We start from the raw sequence: 19,882 nt of genomic DNA on the forward strand, positions 1-19,882 counted from the left end.
TTGGGCAGAACTGTGGTGAAATTTGATGCCAATGTCACGTCATTCACCACACTACATCTCATATGAACTTAAGAGTTGTGGCTTTCTTTTTTGCATGTGTCGACACCTTGCTGTTTGAAGTGCTGCCAAACCAGGGGATGATGATGTAGAGTGCCGTACTTTTGCACCATTACAGAGGTAGGCTGTAGGCACCTTTGAGCTAAATTGCAAATTTATGCATTACAACGGGAGAAAATAACAAGGTTTCGAAAAATTGGTACTTCTTTTTTGTTGTGCATTGTATCGACACGTCTTTTATGAACTTATTGATACATGAGAACTCCATGAAGTCTTTAAAATTACAGTTTGGATATGGTAGTGTAAGCCACTGAAATAATTTTAGCAGATAAATTTTGTGCATCTTCTGAATCATTTGAAGCTTATTAGAATGACACCAATTGCAACTGATTTCAGTGTCCATTTTTCAACAATGATAAATTTTTGATGAAAATATTCTACAAGGGTCAAGAGATGAATTATACTTTATAGGAATTTTGTGATGTGGAGTTGTCATGGTTGCACAGCTTATTTTTTAGGCTCAGAAAATGTATATGGCAATTTTATAGTTTCATTTGAGATAGTTACTTTATTTAGTGTAATTTGAGATAGTTACCTGGAAGACAAATATTACACTGCACCAAACTTTTTTTCAATAGTTTGTGTTTCATTAAACTTATATTTTCATACAACCTAGCACCTTTTGGTTAATTGTGCAGTTTTCTAAGTAGTAATCAAAAACAAATCTCAGACCTACAATGTGGCACTGATAAGAGTAAACTTAAGGTCCAGTACTCTCTTTTGGAAAAAATCAAATAGGGTTTCCAGTTCTCTGTCTACAATTAGAAGATATATATTTCTGTTTTGTATGATTCCAGAAGCAGAATCAAAGGGGGTGTTAAGGAGTGAGATAACTGGGAGAGGAGGGAATAGTATGAGTGGGCCAAAGAGGAAGTAGAGATTTTCCCTGGAATATAATCATATTTAAATGATTTGGCACAGTTTACAATGTTTCTTGTGCTCTTTAGAGTTAATATAATAGATATAACAGACTGATAGAACAAAAATGACTGGATAGTAATGATGAAGTGATGTCACCCTGTTGTTCCTTTCCGTATCCAGTAAGGAAAGACTAGGTTGCTTGTGGAAACACAATAGCAACTTCCAAGATGTAAATGGTATGGAGAGTGGTTCTGAGGTACATTCCTTAATCCAAAGTGATGTGTGTACTATAATCTACCCTATCAGTGCAACAGAAAATTGTTCAGAACTTCAGGTTATAAAATCACTCTTTGGACCACAACAACCTGGAAATACATGACTTTGTCAGAGTGGCTGGTAATAACAGCTACAAGCTATCTGGTAAACAATTATATATTGAAGAGAAGTGGTGGGCCCGTTGACTCTGTCACAGTAAAAACTTACTTTTTGATCACAGGAGACTTTCAGCTGATGGCCTAGCGCCACATCCGCAAAGTATGAACTTGACTATGTATTACGCCGGCCGGAGTGGCCGAGCGGTTCTAGGCGCTACAGTCTGGAACCGCGCGACCGCTACGGTCGCAGGTTCAAATCCTGCCTCGGGCATGGATGTGTGTGATGTCCTTAGGTTAGTTAGGTTTAAGTAGTTCTAAGTTCTAGGGGACTGATGACCACAGTAGTTAAGTCCCATAGTGCTCAGAGCCATTTGACTATGTATTACAAATAAATAGGTGACATATCTGCTCATGACCCAAAATCTCCTTTGAAAAATGCAATGGAGCTGTGAACAGCAATGTAAGTGGCATACCTCAATGTTTATGCACACATGCTCCATCAGTTAGTTTATGTCATGTAGATTGCTGCTCTTCATAATGACAGATATCCTAAGCATTATGAATGTTCTGGTACTGCAGCATAATAAATGCAAAATATTTTTACATCTGACTAAGAGTTTATAATACAGGTTGCATTTTAAAAAGAGCCAGTATAATGCAGCTTTAAACATACCTCCCAATTTGTAAGCCATTAGGTAAACAGACAATATCTCATTGACACCACCAATGCGACATGAATCAATCTGACAATATTGCATTCCACCAGCCTGCAGAAACTGCTTGAACATTACGCGGTTGCAGCACATCTCTCCAGTTGCCACACCAATCCCAAGTGGTTTCAGTGCCTATTTTGTTTAAAAATGCACAGAAAAACAATAAATTATTTTGACATCAAATTTATTTTGTTTCCAGTAATTCCATTTCCTAAAATATTTAATTATAGTTACTGGGCATTTGCTGTACCTTGGCTATTGCAGCATGTCCAAGAACATCATCAGGGGAAGTAGGCTCCTCGATCCAAAGTGGCTTGAACTCGGCCAGTTCCTTCATCCAGTCAATAGCTTGCTGTACGTCCCAATTCTGATTGGCATCTACCATCTTCAAAAAAAGGATGCCAATCAGTAATGTATGTTATAATATAACTCAGTATTTACAAAGTCAACTTTTACCTACACAAAAATATGTGCAGATTGGGACCAGGATGTAAGAAACATAAGATTACTTTTAAAAAATCACGAACTTTCAAAACTACACATTTCTTATTGGAAAGGTAAAGAGGAATGACTAGGGAAAAAACAAATACTAACATAGTTTCACCCAGCTGAGAATCAAACCCGGCCCCCTGCAGTTGGCATTCAGCCACACTCACCCCGCAGCTACCAAGGCGGACTTCCCGGTGACTGACTGATGTGTGCTACACACACACACACACACACACACACACACACACACACACACACTTTTGTGATTCACGGAGAGTGATAACTGGGAAAGTGTAGAGTGAGTAGGGAATGGCACATTAGTTACGGGCACTCTATTATATTTCATTTATATATCATTATTGGATAATGGATAATTCATTCAGCTGTTTTACTGATGTTATTTGATTCACATAATCAATCAATTTAAAAATTATACAGTTTTATCTTCAGACCTCCTTGTGACGGTCCAACTCATCCAAAACACTCAAATACAAAAGTGATCCAAAACATTGGCAAATTGAAAATCAGTAGTGCTACTGTAAGCATAAAATATGCCAATTCTTGTGTACATTCTATGTGAAGCTACTGGGGCTGTGATGCACAGCATTTTCAGCCACTGGGCATCTGGGTTTGGGGAAAAGTAGTGTTCCACAACAGCTGCAGCAACACCATGGGATATGTTGACATGCAGGAACATAAGGCCAGCATGTAGTCTAACGATAATAGGACAGGAACCATGGAAACACATGAATTGAGTGGTCAATGTCTTGAATGAGATTTTTCACTCTGCAGCGGAGTGTGTGGTGATATGAAACTTCCTGGAAGATTAAAACTGTGTGCCGGACCGAGACTCAAACTCTGGACGTTTGCCTTTCGTGGGCAAGTGCTCTACCAACTGAGCTGCCCAAGCACGACTCACACCCCATCCTCACAGCTTTACTTCTGCCAGTACCTCGTCTCCTACCTTCCAAACTTAACAGAAGCTCTCCTGCGAACCTTGGTAGAGCACTTGCCTGCGAAAGGTAAAGGTCCCAAGTTCGAGTCTCGGTCCAGCACACAGTTTTAATCTGCCAGGAAGTTTCATATAAGCGCACACTATGCAGCAGAGCGACAATCTCATTCAGGAAACATCCCCCAGGCTGTAGCTAAGCCATGTCTCCGCAATATCCTTTCTTTCCGGAGTCCTAGTTTTGCAAGGTTCGCAGGAGAGCTTCTGTTAAGTTTGGAAGGTAGGACACGAGGTACTGGCAGAAGTAAAGCTGTGAGGACGGGGCGTGAGTCGTGCTTGGGTAGGTCAGTTGGTAGAGCACTTGCCCACGAAAGGCAAAGGTCCCGAGTTTGAGTCTCGGTCCAGCACACAGTTTTAATCTGCCAGCAAGTTTCATGGACATTGTCTTGTAAATAGAAATGGAGGATACTGTGGAATATCAACTGAAGATGAAACTTGAAACTTCCTGGCAGATTAAAACTGTGTGCCCGACCGAGACTCGAACTCGGGACGTTTGCCTTTCGCGGGCAAGTGCTCTACCATCTGAGATCTGAGCTACCGAAGTACGACTCACGCCCCGTCCTCACAGCTTTACTTCTGCCAGTACCTCGTCTCCTGAAGATGTCGATGAACCAAGAAAATGTTTCTTTGGGAGCATTGTAGCCAGTTGTGGTGATGTGACCAGTAGATAGACTAGCGTATTTCATTTGTCTTGCTTTGAAAGAAGTGAAAAGTGCTGGCGTAAGAAGGAGATAGAATCAAGAGACAGATTTTGTTGGAAGCCATATTGGGCTTACACAATGGGATCATAGTGGTAATGTTTGTAAGCAGATATAGTGTAAATCTAGCAGAGATATTCAGCCTGTGTCTCTCATCCTTCCCTGTCTCTGTTTTGACATATCATTATCTTCTCAGTGCTGGTGAAAGTGATCTGTATCCTCTCTTCTCCCTCAAATTACCTCTTCATCCCACAAATACACAGCCATGGTCACTACAACTGTAAGGGTTGGTTGCATTTTATTTGTGTGTGTAAGGTTGAGGGGGAGGGGGGAGGGAGGGAGGGAGGGGGAGAGAGAGAGAGAGAGAGAGAGAGAGAGAGAGAGAGAGAGAGAGAGCACATATACGTGTGCCTCTGTCAATGGCGAGATTATGAACAATGAAGCATTGTAAAAGCTAGAAATATTTTGCTGACTGTTTTCTTATGCTGTTACTCTTTATTTGACCCATTTCTGCTGTACATGAATATGAATTAATTTTTTTTATGTTTATGTTTTTTACATACAGAGTGTACAAAAATGTGCCAGAAAAAGTATGCCTAGTGATTTATTCTTCTAGCAATTTATTCTACAAGGGTTAGTGCAAAAGCCATTGCAACTATTTTCTTTTCTTGCAGATATGTGAACAGACCACAAACTGCTGTTTGTCACATTAAAGCTATGGATGCATAGTGTGTATTCACAACAATAGATGGCTCTGTGATCGCTCGTAGCAGCATATAGTGGACTACAAAATCAGTTGTGTGGCAAGTGTCATGTGAGATTGAAGTAACCCATTTTGAGCTGCACACACACACATCAAAATAAATCTACTCCAAGGAAGAAATGTGAAAGAATGTCACAGTGAATTGGTGGAAGCCGTTGGGAATAATGCCCTCCCACACCATATGGTAGCATAGTGGGTGGGAAAGTTTCAGCAAGAGCATGTGGCAACTGGTGATAAGTATTGCTTGGGATGACCTTTGAGTGTGCAGGCCAGTGTGGCATATTCCATAATAGAGTATCTCCTGGAGGAGACAGACAATGGACGCTACTGCAGTTAGAAAGAGTAAGCGGTATTGAGAAACCAACCATCCACAGGATATTGGGAACAGACCTACAAATGTGCAAAATCGCTTCACAGTGGGTACTTGCTTGAACTGAAAGAAGTTCAGTGGTGGTTTTGATATGTAATATGCTACAAACATTTAGCACACCGCAACATGATGGCAACCACTTCTTCTCATGCATAATCATCATTGATGAATTTTGTGCCAAGCGATATGAACTGAAACTCAAAAGATCGATCCACAGAGTGGTGACATGCCTGATCACCAAGGCAATAGAAGTTATATCAGAAAACTTCCCCTGTGAAATTGACAGTGTTTGTCACATATGATGTCAGGGGTGTCAGTGTGTGCCACTTTGTTTCACAAGGCAGAATAATGAGAACTGGAATTTATTGATGCGACAGGTATGATGTAGCATTTGGGCGGAACGTCTGGATCTTGTGGACAGTGCAATGATATGGCAAGACAATGCAAAACCACATAAAGCAGAGTGTGAATGGTGGCAACTGTGACGCTGGGTGTGGGAACGATAGGAACACCCGCTGTATTCTCCTGAGCTTTTGCCCTATGATCTCACATAAAAGATAAACAAATCACTATGTGGCAAGCAGTTTGCGACAAGAGAGGACATTGCAATTGCTGTGTGACAACAGGTGACCCAATTCAGACATGGTGCAAGAAATGGTGGTGCAGATGGCGTTCAGTGCATCCCACGTTGTTGGCAGCATTTGGTGAATGTTGCAGGGGGCTACTTTGAATGCCTTTAGATCCAGTTTTGTCATGTCAACTGTATGTGTGATGCGCTGTAATTATTTTGCACCATCAAACCAGTATTGTCCTGGACACTACTATAATAAATATATGAGGTGCAATGTTCACATGTTCTTCAGTGTCCATACGGATAGTCCCCACCTTGTTGTTTCATCTGTATATGTTGCATTTTCAGATTGGCTGGTATCTGCAGGATGAAAACAGTTGCAATGACTTTTGCCCCAACTGTCATTTATACAAATTACACATGTACAAAACACATTTACAGCTACAAAAATTGCTCAAAGTGACCACTCTCTGCTTCCATGCATTCCCTGAGCTTTCATTCCAAATTTGGTCAAATCAGTTTTCAATATACTCTCTCAGAACATCGACATTTGGTATACGAGTTTAATACAGCAAGGAGTTTAAATGTCCCCACAGGAAAAAACCAATGGTTTCAAATCTGACAATCGAGCAGACCCTTCAATGGATCCCCCTCGGCCAATCCACTTGTTCAGAAACTAGTTATCAAGATACTGGTAAACTATCCATGTAAAGTTAGGTGGAACACCATTGTCCATAATCCACATTTGTTGGGTGATATCTAGAGGTACACCATCAAGTAACTCTTGCTGGGAGACTGTAGATGTCTAGCAAGATGTTGCAGAAAGAAGTAGGGACCAATGAGATGATCACGAATGATTCTGTCCCACACTGAAATTGAACTTCTGTTGATGTCTGTCTTGCCATACTTCACGACCATTTTAATAGCTCAGATGCAGATGTGATTGTTATGATAATCGATGACCCCATCACATGAAAAGCCAGATTAAACAGTAAATAAGGTACGTGCTAAGAGCTGCAGAAACACAGTACTGAGCCCTAAAATGCATTGGCTGAAAGTTTGCATCATTTAATCCTTGCACATGTTGACGGTGATATTAGTACAGAAGATTTTCATGCAGAATGTTCCAGATCATCAAATGATTAACCCCATCCCTTTCCACAATTCTCCTTGTACTAGGTGATGAAGTTTCATCCACAGAGTGAAGAAACCGTTCATCTAGCTCAGGCATTCACATATTGCAGGTCTCCTGTCATTTGCAAGTATCTTCTCAAATGAGATTCTTCCAGAGAAATGCTCAGCATAAAGCTGACATTCTGCATTCACATTCCCATCTGCTAGGCCATAAATGTAGTGCATATCTGCCATTTCAGACATTGAAGACACCCTTGTGAAGCGTTCTGGTGGATGTTACTGTATACAAGAAGTGAGTGAAAACACACATTTGAAGATAATTACACAACCAGGAATCATTGCAAGGAATCCCTTTCATAGCTTCCTAAAAAGGATTTTTGGACCCATGTTAATACAAACATTTTGTAATGTTTTAATGTCAAGAACAAATCCCTAAATTTTCTGATACATGTTTTTATACACCCTGTATAATATAATGGATAGAAAACTAAGTAACATAGCACTAGAATAAACACTGTTTTATGTATGGGTTCCCATTAATCTTTAAAATTGGTTCAGATTTAATTTTCACAATTTCTACACTTTCTCCTTAAAAAATATGTAAGTACATCAGACAAGAGAGTTTTTGTCTACATACCAATTTATTGTCCCAGCCGATGATTTCTCTTACTATTTTACAACGGCGTTTATCATCCTCTAAATTTTGACCAACTTTAACTTTGAAACACGTGAATCCCTGAGAAAGGTACTCTCGGCAAAGATCACGCACACGTTCAGATGAATAACCTAACCAACCTGTAATGTAAAATGAGTATAAGTAGGGTTAGTTGATATATCAATAGCAAGTGAAATTTCAAGTGCAGAATATCCTCTTTCCCTCCCCCAAAGTCACTACTGTTTTATTGTGCTGGCCTATTGCACTGCTGCCAGGAAATCTGTGAATATCTTACTTTTCCTTAAAATTGAGATGCAATATCAGTGAAGTTCATCTAGATCTACACCTTTATCGACATACATACTGTACAAGCCACACTGTCATGCATGGTGGAGGGTACCTTGTACCACTATCAGTCATTTCCTTTCCTGTTCCACTTGCAAATAAAGCAAGCGAGGGAAAAGCGACTGTCTATATGCCTCTGTATATGCCCTTATTTCTCTTATCTTAATCTTTGTGGTCCTTATGCGAAATGTGCACTGGTGATAGCAGAATGATTCTGCAGTCAATTTGAAATGCCAGTTCTCTAAATTTTCTCAACAGTGTTTCACAGAAATAACATAGTGTTCCCTCCAGGGATTCCAGTTTGAGTTCACGAAGGATCTCCATAACACTTTTTGTGTTGACCAAACCTACCAGTAACAAATCTAGCAGAACACCTCTGAATTGCTTCAATGTCTTCATTTAATCCGACATTTTGGGGATCCCAAACATTCAAGTGGTACTTAAGAATGGGTTGCACTAGTGTTCTATATGCAGTCACCTTTATAGATAAGCTACACTTTCCTACAGTTCTCCCAATAAACTAAAGTCGACGATTCACCTTCCCTACTGCCCAATACATGCTACCCCATTTCCTATTACTTTGCATCATTATGCCTAGATATATAATTGAAATGACTGTGTCAAGCAGCAAATCACTCAACTGATGTTCACTTACAAGTGTAGTAATCCACTGTATCAACAAAGCTCCCAGAAGCCACCAGTCAGACTTACTACAACCATCCAACAGCTGCATCACCATCAACAGTGTGGCATATCCCCATTTCCTGATCAGCTGAATGAGCTGAGTACAAGAACCTGACACACAGTCTTGTTATCAGGAACTGTGTACCCGCACCTCTCCTCTAAATGCTGGATAAATTCTGGCGATGAAATTTGTTGCTCCCACCAAGGATTGAACTAGTTATCTGCACATGCATTAGTGCCCTTGGCTATAAGGCCTGGCATTCCTTCAATAACCACCCATGTAATGAACAGTTCTAGTGATAAGGTGGATGCTGTGGTTTTCACAATGGTATGTAGGGTCCCCTGAATAGGTCAGGCGTGCACTACACGCCGGAAGCGGCTACGAGGGTAGCAGAGTACGTGTGGAGTGCACATGTGGGTTTTTTAGGTTAGAGAATTCCCTCCCTAGGCCCGACAAGACACCTCCTGAGATGCGACAAGGTAGGAGTAGGCAAAATGCAACAGGGAATAACAATATTAGTGTACTAATAGTAAACTGCGGGAGCGTCTATAGAAAGGTCCCAGAACCGCTCTCATTTATAAACGGTCACAATGCCCATATAGTACTAGGGACAGAAAGCTGGCTGAAACCAGACGTAAACAGTTATGAAATCCTAAACTCAGATTGGAATGTATACCACAGAGACAGGCTGGACAGTGAAGGGGGAGGCATGTTTATAGCAATAAGAAGTGCAATAGTATCAAACGAAAATGATGGAGATCCGAAATGTGAAATAATTTGGGTGAAGGTCACGGTTAAAGCAGGCTCAGACATGGTAATTGGATGTCTCTATGGGCCCCCTGGCTCAGCAGCTCTTGTGGCAAAACACCTGAAGGAAAATTGGGAAAATATTTCTAGTAGATTTCCCAACCATGTTATAGTTTTGGGTGGAAATTTTAATTTACCAGATATAGACTGGGAGACTCAAATGTTCATAATGGGTGGCAGGGACAAAGAATCCAGTGAAATTTTTTTAAGTGCTTTATCTGAAAACTACCTTGAGCAGTTAAACAGAGAACCGACTCATGGCGATAACATATTAGACCTTCTGGTGACAAACAGACCCGAACTATTTGAAACAGTTAACGCAGAACAGGGAATCGGCGATCATAAAGCGGTTACTGCATCGATGATTTCAGCCGTAAATAGAAATATTAAAAAAGGTAGGAAGATTTTTCTGTTTAGGAAAAGTGACAAAAAGCAGATTACAGAGTACCTGACGGCTCAACACAAAAGTTTTGTCTCAAGTACAGATAGTGTTGAGGATCAGTGGACAAAGTTCAAAACCATTGTACAATATGCATTAGATGAGTATGTGCCAAGCAAGATCATAAAAGATGGAAAAGAGCCACCGTGGTACAACAACCGAGTTAGAAAACTGCTGCGGAAGCAAAGGGAACTTCACAGTAAACATTTTTTTTTTTTTTGTCATCAGTCTACTGACTGGTTTGATGCGGCCCGCCACGAATTCCTTTCCTATGCTAACCTCTTCATCTCAGAGTAGCACTTGCAACCTACGTCCTCAATTATTTGCTTGACGTATTCCAATCTCTGTCTTCCTCTACAGTTTTTGCCCTCTACAGCTCCCTCTAGTACCATGGAAGTCATTCCCTCATGTCTTAACAGATGTCCTATCATCCTGTCCCTTCTCCTTATCAGTGTTTTCCACATATTCCTTTCCTCTCCGATTCTGCGTAGAACTTCCTCATTCCTTACCTTATCAGTCCACCTAATTTTCAACATTCGTCTATAGCACCACATCTCAAATGCTTCGATTCTTTTCTGTTCCGGTTTTCCCACAGTCCATGTTTCACTACCATACAATGCTGTACTCCAGACGTACATCCTCAGAAATTTCTTCCTCAAATTAAGGCCAGTATTTGATATTAGTAGACTTCTCTTGGCCAGAAATGCCTTTTTTGCCATAGCGAGTCTGCTTTTGATGTCCTCCTTGCTCCATCCGTCATTGGTTATTTTACTGCCTAGGTAGCAGAATTCCTTAACTTCATTGACTTCGTGACCATCAATCCTGATGGTAAGTTTCTTGCTGTTCTCATTTCTACTACCTCTCATTACCGTCGTCTTTCTCCGATTTACTCTCAAACCATACTGTGTACTCATTAGACTGTTCATTCCATTCAGCAGATCATTTAATTCTTCTTCACTTTCACTCAGGATAGCAATGTCATCAGCGAATCGAATCATTGATATCCTTTCACCTTGTATTTTAATTCCACTCCTGAACCTTTCTTTTATTTCCATCATTGCTTCCTCGATGTACAGATTCAAGAGTAGGGGCGAAAGGCTACAGCCTTGTCTTACACCCTTCTTAATAAGAGCACTTCGTTCTTGATCGTCCACTCTTATTATTCCTTCTTGGTTGTTGTACATATTGTATATGACCCATCTCTCCCTATAGCTTACCCCTACTTTTTTCAGAATCTCGAACAGCTTGCACCATTTTATATTGTCGAACGCTTTTTCCAGGTCGTCAAATCCTATGAAAGTATCTTGATTTTTCTTTAGCCTTGCTTCCACTATTAGCCGTAACGTCAGAATTGCCTCTATCGTCCCTTTATTTTTCCTAAAGCCAAACTGATCGTCACCTAGCACGTTCTCAATTTTCTTTTCCATTCTTCTGTATATTATTCTTGTAAGCAGCTTCGATACATGAGCTGTTAAGCTGATTGTGCGATAATTCTCGCACTTGTCAGCTCTTGCCTTCTTCGGAATTGTGTGGATGATGCTTTTCCGAAAGTCAGATGATATATCGCCAGACTCATATATTCTACACATCAACGTGAATAGTCGTTTTGTTGCCACTTCCCCCAATGATTTTAGAAATTCTGATGAAATGTTATCTATCCCTTCTGCCTTATTTGACCGTCAGTCCTCCAAAGCTCTTTTAAATTCCGATTCTAATACTGGATCCCCTATCTCTTCTAAATCGACTCCTGTTTCTTCTTCTATCCCATCAGACAAATCTTCACCCTCATAGAGGCTTTCAATGTATTCTTTCCACCTATCTGCTCCCTCCTCTGCATTTAACAGTGGAATTCCTGTTGCACTCTTAATGTTACCACTGTTGCTTTTAATGTCACCAAAGGTTGTTTTGACTTTCCTGTATGCTGAGTCTGTCCTTCCGACAATCATATCTTTTTCGATGTCTTCACATTTTTCCTGCAGCCATTTCGTCTTAGCTTCCCTGCACTTCCTATTTATTTCATTCCTCAGCGACTTGTATTTCTGTATTCCTGATTTTCCCGGAACATGTTTGTACTTCCTCCTTTCATCAATCAACTGAAGTATTTCTTCTGTTACCCATGGTTTCTTCGCAGCTACCTTCTTTGTACCTATGTTTTCCTTCCCAACTTCTGTGATGGCCCTTTTTAGAGATGTCCATTCCTCTTCAACTGTACTGCCTACTGTGCTATTCCTTATTGCTGTATCTATAGTGTTAGAGAACTTCAAACGTATCTCGTCATTCCTTAGTACTTCCGTATTCCACTTCTTTGCATATTGATTCTTCCTGACTAATGTCTTGAACTTCAGCCTACTCTTCATCACTACTGTATTGTGATCTGAGTCTATATCAGCTCCTGGGTACGCCTTACAATCCAGTATCTGATTTCGGAATCTCTGTCTGACCATGATGTAATCTAATTGAAATCTTCCCGTATCTCCCGGCCTTTTCCAAGTATACCTCCTCCTCTTGTGATCCTTGAACAGGGTATTCGCTATTACTAGCTGAAACTTGTTACAGAACTCAATTAGTCTTTCTCCTCTTTCATTCCTTGTCCCAAGCCCATATTCTCCTGTAACCTTTTCTTCTACTCCTTCCTCTACAACTGCATTCCAGTCACCCATGACTATTAGATTTTCGTCCCCCTTTACATACTGCATTACCCTTTCAATATCCTCATACACTTTCTCTATCTGTTCATCTTCAGCTTGCGACGTCGGCATGTATACCTGAACAATCGTTGTCGGTGTTGGTCTGCTGTCGATTCTGATTAGAACAACCCGGTCACTGAACTGTTCACAGTAACACACCCTCTGCCCTACCTTCCTATTCATAACGAATCCTACACCTGCTATACCATTTTCTGCTGCTGTTGATATTACCCGATACTCATCTGACCAGAAATCCTTGTCTTCCTTCCACTTCACTTCACTGACCCCTACTATATCTAGATTTAGCCTTTGCATTTCCCTTTTCAGATTTTCTAGTTTCCCTACTACATTCAAGCATTTGCCATTCCACGCCCCGACTCGTAGAACGTTCATTGATTATTCAATCTTCTTCTCATGGTAACCTCCCCCTTGCAGTCCCCTCCCGGAGATCCGAATGGGGGACTATTCCGGAATCTTTTGCCAATGGAGAGATCATCATGACACTTCTTCAATTACAGGCCACATGTCCTGTTGATACACATTACGTGTCTTTAACGCAGTGGTTTCCATTGCCTTCTGCATCCTCACGTCGTTGACCATTGCTGATTCTTCCGCCTTTAGGGGCAATTTCCCACCCCTAGGACAAGAGAATGCCCTGAACCTCTATCCACCCTCTTTGACAAGGCCGTTGGCAGAATGAGGCTGACTTCTTATGCCGGAAGTCTTCGGCCACCAGTGCTGATTATTTATCAAAATTTAGGCAGTGACAGGGATCGAACCCGGGACCGAAGACGTTTTGATTATGAATCAAAGACGCTACCCCTAGACCACGGGTATCATAAACATAAACGTAGCCAAAGCCTTGCAGACAAACAAAAATTACGCAAAGCGAAATGTAGTGTGAGAAGGGCTATGCAAGAGGCATTCAATGAATATGAAAGTAAAGTTCTATGTACTGACTTGGCAGAAAATCCTAAGAAATTTTGGTCTTATGTCAAAGTGGTAGGTGGAACGAAACAAAATGTCCAGACACTCTGTGACCAAAATGGTACTGAAACAGAGGATGACAGACTAAAGGCCGAAATACTAAATGTCTTTTTCCAAAGCTGTTTCACAGAGGAAGACTGCACTGTAGTTCCTTCTCTAGATTGTCGCACAGATGACAAAATGGTAGATATCGAAATAGATGACAAAGGGATAGAGAAACAATTAAAATCGCTCAAAAGAGAAAAGGCCACTGGACCTGATGGGATACCAGTTTGATTTTACACAGAGTACGCGAAGGAACTCTTGCAGCGGTGTACCGTAGGTCTCTAGAAGAGCGTAGCGTTCCAAAGGATTGGAAAAGGGCACACGTCATCCCCGTTTTCAAGAAGGCACGTCAAACAGATGTGCAGAACTATAGACCTATATCTCTAATGTCGATCAGTTGTAGAATTTTGGAACACGTATTATGTTCGAGTATAATGACTTTTCTGGAGACTAGAAATCTACCCTGTAGGAATCAGCATGAGTTTCGAAAAAGAAGGTCGTGTGAAACCCAGCTTGCGTTATTCACCCACGAGACTCAGAGGGCCATAGACATGAGTTCACAGGTAGATGCCATGTTTCTTGACTTCCGCAAGGTGTTCGATACTGTTCCCCACAGTCGTTTAATGAAAAAAGTAAGAGCATATCGACTATCAGACCACTTGTGTGATTGGATTGAAGAGTTCCTAGATAACAGAACGCAGCATGTCATTCTCAATGGAGAGAAGTCTTCCGAAGTAAGAGAGATTTCAGGTGTGCCACAGGGGAGTGTCATAGGACCGTTGCTATTCACAATATACATAAATGACCTTGTGGATGACATCGGAAGTTCACTGAGGCTTTTTGCAGATGATGCTGTGGTGTATCGAGAGGTTGTAACAATGGAAAATTGTACTGAAATGCAGGAGGATCTGCAGCGAATTGACGCATGGTGCAGAGAATGGCAATTGAATCTCAATGTAGACAAATGTAATGTGCTGCGAATACATAGAAAGATAGATCCCTTATCATTTAGCTACAAAATAGCAGATCAGCAACTGGAAGCAGTTAATTCCATAAATTATCTGGGAGTAGGCATTAGGAGTGATTTAAAATCGAATGATCATATAAAGTTGATCGTCGGCAAAGCAGATGCCAGACTGAGATTCATTGGAAGAATCCTAAGGAAATGCAATCCGAAAACAAAGGAAGTAGGTTACAGTATGCTTGTTCGCCCACTGCTTGAATACTGCTCAGCAGTGTGGGATCCGTACCAGATAGGGTTGATAGAAGAGATAGAGAAGATCCAACGGAGAGCGGCGCGCTTCGTTACAGGGTCATTTAGTAATCGCGAAAGCGTTACGGAGATGATAGATAAACTCCAGTGGAAGACTGCAGGAGAGACGCTCAGTAGCTCGGTACAGGCTTTTGTTGAAGTTTCGAGAACATACCTTCACCAAAGAGTCAAGCAGTATATTGCTCCCTCCTACGTATATCTCGCGAAGAGACCATGAGGATAAAATCAGAGAGATTAGAGCCCACACAGAGGCATACTGACAATCCTTCTTTCCACGAACAATACGAGACTGGAATAGAAGGGGTACTCAAGGTACCCTCCGCCACACACCGTCAGGTGGCTTGCGGAGTATGGATGTAGATGTAGATGTAGATATTCTCTCATTTATATTTTATTGCTGCATTATTATTCTGTAGTAGTGGGCTGAAGTAATTTTGTTAGAGTTATCTTTTATTACCAGTCAAAATTAGAAAAGTTTAACTAAAAACTAAAATATTGAAAAATTCCTAAAAGTCTAAAAATTTCCTGAGTTTTTCTCGAATTTTCCAGTTGTCCGGGGGTGCATATACCATGTACGAATTTTCACCATCAGAAATGAGTCTCCAAATGTAAGGTCTTATGTAGTCTTTAGGAATAGCACCAACAGTTCAAAACAGTAATCTCACTCGAGCTGGTGTGTGATAAGCACATTTAGTGGTGCCTCAAATAAGGTGAAAATTGTATGAAGTACAACAGTTTCATGAAAATAACACTAAGACAATTGATGACACAATTGAGGTTATAAAAATGTCATTCAGCCACAAGAACGTGAATCTTTGCATATTCACAAACAATGAGCAGCAAATGTGAAAGACCTGACTGGCTGTGGAGACAGCTACACTCCATTTATGATTTGCCTTTTCTTTGAGGTGACTATGTTGCATGCTCCTTTAATATAAATGAGAGTTGCACTAGTTACAAGCACAAAAATCAGACACTCATAAAATTTATTCGCACATGGTACAGCCTCCTCTTCCTTTTTCTTGTTCAGTCCACTTTACCCCATCCAGTTGCCTCTCCCATCATGCGCTGCTGCTGCTGCTTATAGTCTGGCTTCAGCTGCCAGAAACAGTGGTCGTGTGTGTGTGTGTGTGTGTGTGTGTGTGTGTGTGTGTGTGTGTGTGTCTATACTCTCCAAACATTGTGAAGTGCATGGCAGAGGGTACTTCTCATTGTTCTACACATTAGGGTTTCAGCAAGTGTATTTGCAGCTGTGAATATGGACTAATATCAGCTGCATAATGGTATGATGACAATGAAATTTTGTGCCAGACTGGCACTCGAACCTGTGTTTCCTGCTTTTCACAAGTGGTCACCTTACTGTTTGGCTATCCGAACATGACTCATGGCCAGACCCAAACTTACATATGTTGTCAACCGTGTGCCTACAAATTACACTTGTGCATCTATTATGTATATTCCCATACAGGGGAGACATTTTATTTGAAAGTCGCTTGCCCAGTGTTGGTGGAAATATAAAATATTGCAGTGCCTTTTCTGAATTACAAAGCAATATTCCTTCGTAATTTGGAATAACACAGGCACTGCTTCCACCGGACAAGTGACTTTCAAGTAAAATGTCTCCTCTGTATGGGAATATACATAATGGATGTACAAGTACAGGTTGTAGACATTATGGCCACCGACCTACTGTCGATATAAACCCATTCGGGCAACAGCAGCGTCACGTGGCGAGGAATGACTGCTAGTCAGACACGTGCACGGTGCATGTAGTATCAGTGGGCGTGCTGTCCATTTGTAGAATGGGGAATGTGCGCAATCTATCTGAGTTTGACCGAGGGCAGATAGTGATTGCCCGAAAGTTCGGCACGAGCATTCCGGAAACTGCACGGCTTGTCAGGTGTTTGAGGAGTGCTGTGGTGAGTGTCTTCAACATGTGGCAAAACACGGTGAAACCACGTCCGGACATCGTGGGGTTGAGCAGCCACCCCTCATTACCTATGTCAGACGTCGTATGCTGGGCAGACCAGTAAAATAGGACAGGTGGTGGCCTGTCGCAGAATTAACATCAAATTTTCACGCCGGGCGGAGCACAAATGTGTCTGAGTGAATAGTGGACCAAACACTCCGAATGATGGGCCTAACAACCATGCGTGTATCAATGTTAACACCGTGGCATCAGCAACTATGACAGGGCACTCGACTGTCAGCACTGTCTGACGAATGCCGATACCTTCTTCATCGTGCCGATGGGAAGGTGCGAATCTTTTGTCTTCCAGGAGAACAGCTTTTCGACACCTGTACTGTGGGACAGAGACAAGCTGGTGGCAACCGTTTTATGCTAAGTGAAACATTCGTGCTGGCACCCGTGGGTCCAGTGGAGCTCGTGCAAGGCACCGTGATGGCCAAGGGGTATTGTAAACTGGTTGCAGACCATCTACACCCCTTCATGATGATTACGTTTCCCGACGGCAGTGACATTTTTCCAAAAGATAATGAACCGTGTCACACGGCCAGGAGTGTGACAGAGTGATTTGAGGAACACAGTGGCGAGATCCAATTCGTGTGCTGGCCCTCCAACTCACTAGATCTGAACCCGATCAACCACATCTAGGATGTAATGAACGTCGTGTCAGAGCTCATCAACTCACTCCCCGGAGTTTACTGGAATCAGGTGACTCGTGTATGCAGATGTGGTGACAACTCCCTCCACTGACCTAACAGGGCCTCACTGCTTCCATGCCACGATGCGTTGCCACTGTTATCTGTGCTGAAGGTGGACACACCAGCTGTTACATAGGTGGTCATAATGATTTGGTTGATGACTGTACAGCCATAAGCGGAAAATGACAGCCTTTAAACACCAAACCATATAGCACAACCATATTACAAGAATTTATTATGTTTATGTTGCCAGAATAAAACTTTCACTCAGTAACAGAGTGCAGTATATGCAATATTGAAATTTTGTGACTGATTGAAACTGTGTGCCAGACCATGAATTTAAAGTAATTGAATAGATAAAAAAATCTACTCACCAAGTGGTGGTAGGAGAACACACACATGAAAGAAGGTCATACTTCTGAAAGCTTTTGGAGCCACTGGTTTTTTCTTCCGGAACAAGGGTTGATGGGGAAGGAAGAGGGGTGGAGGAAAAGAACTTGAGAGATTTAGGAAAAGGGGTAGATTTCAGAAAAGTCACCCAGAACTGTAGATGATGGGAGACTTATCTAAATCTCTCCAGTCCTTTTCCTTCACCCCTCTTCCTTCCCCTTCAACCCTTCTGCCACAAGAAGGTGCCACTGACTCTGAAAGCTTGCATAAGTATAACCTTTTATGTGTGTGTCCTCCTGCCGCCACTTGGTGGCTAAATTTCTTTATCTATCCAAGTATATTATATTGTCAAGTATTGATTATTTTTGTTGTTATATTAGATCATGAATTTAGCATATGATGATAAGTTTATGCTGTCAGTAGCTGAGTGCGTTATGTGTAAGAGCATATACTGTTGACATTATGGCCGGCCGTGGTGGCCAAGCGGTTAAAGGCGCTACAGTCTGGAACCGCGCGACCGCTACGGTCGCAGGTTCGAATCCTGCCTCGGGCATGGATGTGTGTGATGTCCTTAGGTTAGTTAGGTTTAAGTAGTTCTAAGTTCTAGGGGACTGATGACCTTAGAAGTTAAGTCCCATAGTGCTCAGAGCCATTTTTGTTGACATTATGTCTATTTGAGCATATATGTGGGTTAAGTATTCAGATATATAGATAAGAGGTGAAGGTCAAGAAGAATTGAAATCGATAGTTATCAGTTTGTCAGTAGATAAAAGGAAAGAAATGAAAGACAACATGTTGATTAAAGGAAATAACAATACACAAAATATCTTGAAGGTTCAGATGTTTGTGAATGCATACCAACTTGTGTCGTATACGCGGGGTAACCTACTGTCCTCATTTCTTCTTCTCTTTCTCCTTTCCCTTCTTGCTTCGATTTTAGTATCTGAATAGCCTCCTCCTTTGTGATGACATCTGATCTGTAAAAGACAGCAAGTTCCTTTTATTCATTTGGACATAACATCATTTTATAATTTTAAAAAATGCCTACAAAACATCTTTGTGAACTATTTACCATCATTAGTAAAGTGTGTTTAAGCTGTATTTATTTATTAACTCATTTAATCCTGTAGAACATCTCTAATATCATGCTTATAAATTAACAAAACAATATGAATATACCAAATATATGAAGAATGGTATATCCTAAAAACTGAACACTGTGCTTTTACTGAGTTACATCTTATATAATGGGAGTCTAGTTATATTAAAAACTTTTATATATATATATATATATATATATATATATATATATATATATATATATATATATATATATAAAAGTTTTTAATATAACTAGACTCCCATTATATAAGGGTGGTCCATTGATAGTGACCGGGCCAAATAACTCACGAAACAAGCATCAAACGAAAAAACTACAAAAAAACGAAACTTGTCTAGCTTGAAGGGGGAAACCAGATATTGCTATGGTTGGCCTGCTAGATGGTGCTGCCATAGGTCAAACAGATATCAACTGTGTTTTTCTAAATAGGAACCCTCATTTTTTATTACATATTCGTGTAGTACGTAAAGAAATATGAATGTTTTAGTTGGACCACTTTTTTCTCTTTGTGACAGATGGCACTGTAATAGTCACAATCATATAAGTATGTGGTATCACATAACATTCCGCCAGTGCGGACGATAGTTCCTTCGTGATACATTACCCATGTTAAAATGGACCATTTACCAATTGCGGAAAAGGTCGATATCGTGTTGACATATGGCTATTGTGATCAAAATGCCCAA

At 41.0% G+C, this 19,882-nt stretch overlaps 1 protein-coding gene across 6 annotated transcripts in view; it reads right to left on the reverse strand.

Moving 5' to 3' along the window:
- LOC126176793 (mitochondrial enolase superfamily member 1-like) overlaps positions 1-19,882 on the reverse strand; it is a 115,729-nt gene that overhangs the window by 58,919 nt on the left and 36,928 nt on the right. For 4 of the 6 annotated variants that reach the window (XM_049923968.1, XM_049923967.1, XM_049923966.1 and 1 more), the window contains exons 6-9: positions 18,935-19,053; positions 7,737-7,894; positions 2,316-2,450; positions 2,026-2,197 (exon numbers count right to left, since the gene is read on the reverse strand). In XM_049923968.1, coding sequence (XP_049779925.1) covers positions 2,026-2,197; positions 2,316-2,450; positions 7,737-7,894; positions 18,935-19,053 — 584 coding nt within the window. The remainder of the gene's footprint in view (positions 1-2,025; positions 2,198-2,315; positions 2,451-7,736; positions 7,895-18,934; positions 19,054-19,882) is intronic. The other 2 variants (XM_049923969.1, XM_049923970.1) reach the window with 2 other exon arrangements.

Source organism: Schistocerca cancellata, chromosome 3 (genome assembly GCF_023864275.1).
Source record: "Schistocerca cancellata isolate TAMUIC-IGC-003103 chromosome 3, iqSchCanc2.1, whole genome shotgun sequence".
In the NCBI taxonomy this organism is placed as follows: Eukaryota; Metazoa; Arthropoda; class Insecta; order Orthoptera; family Acrididae; genus Schistocerca; species Schistocerca cancellata.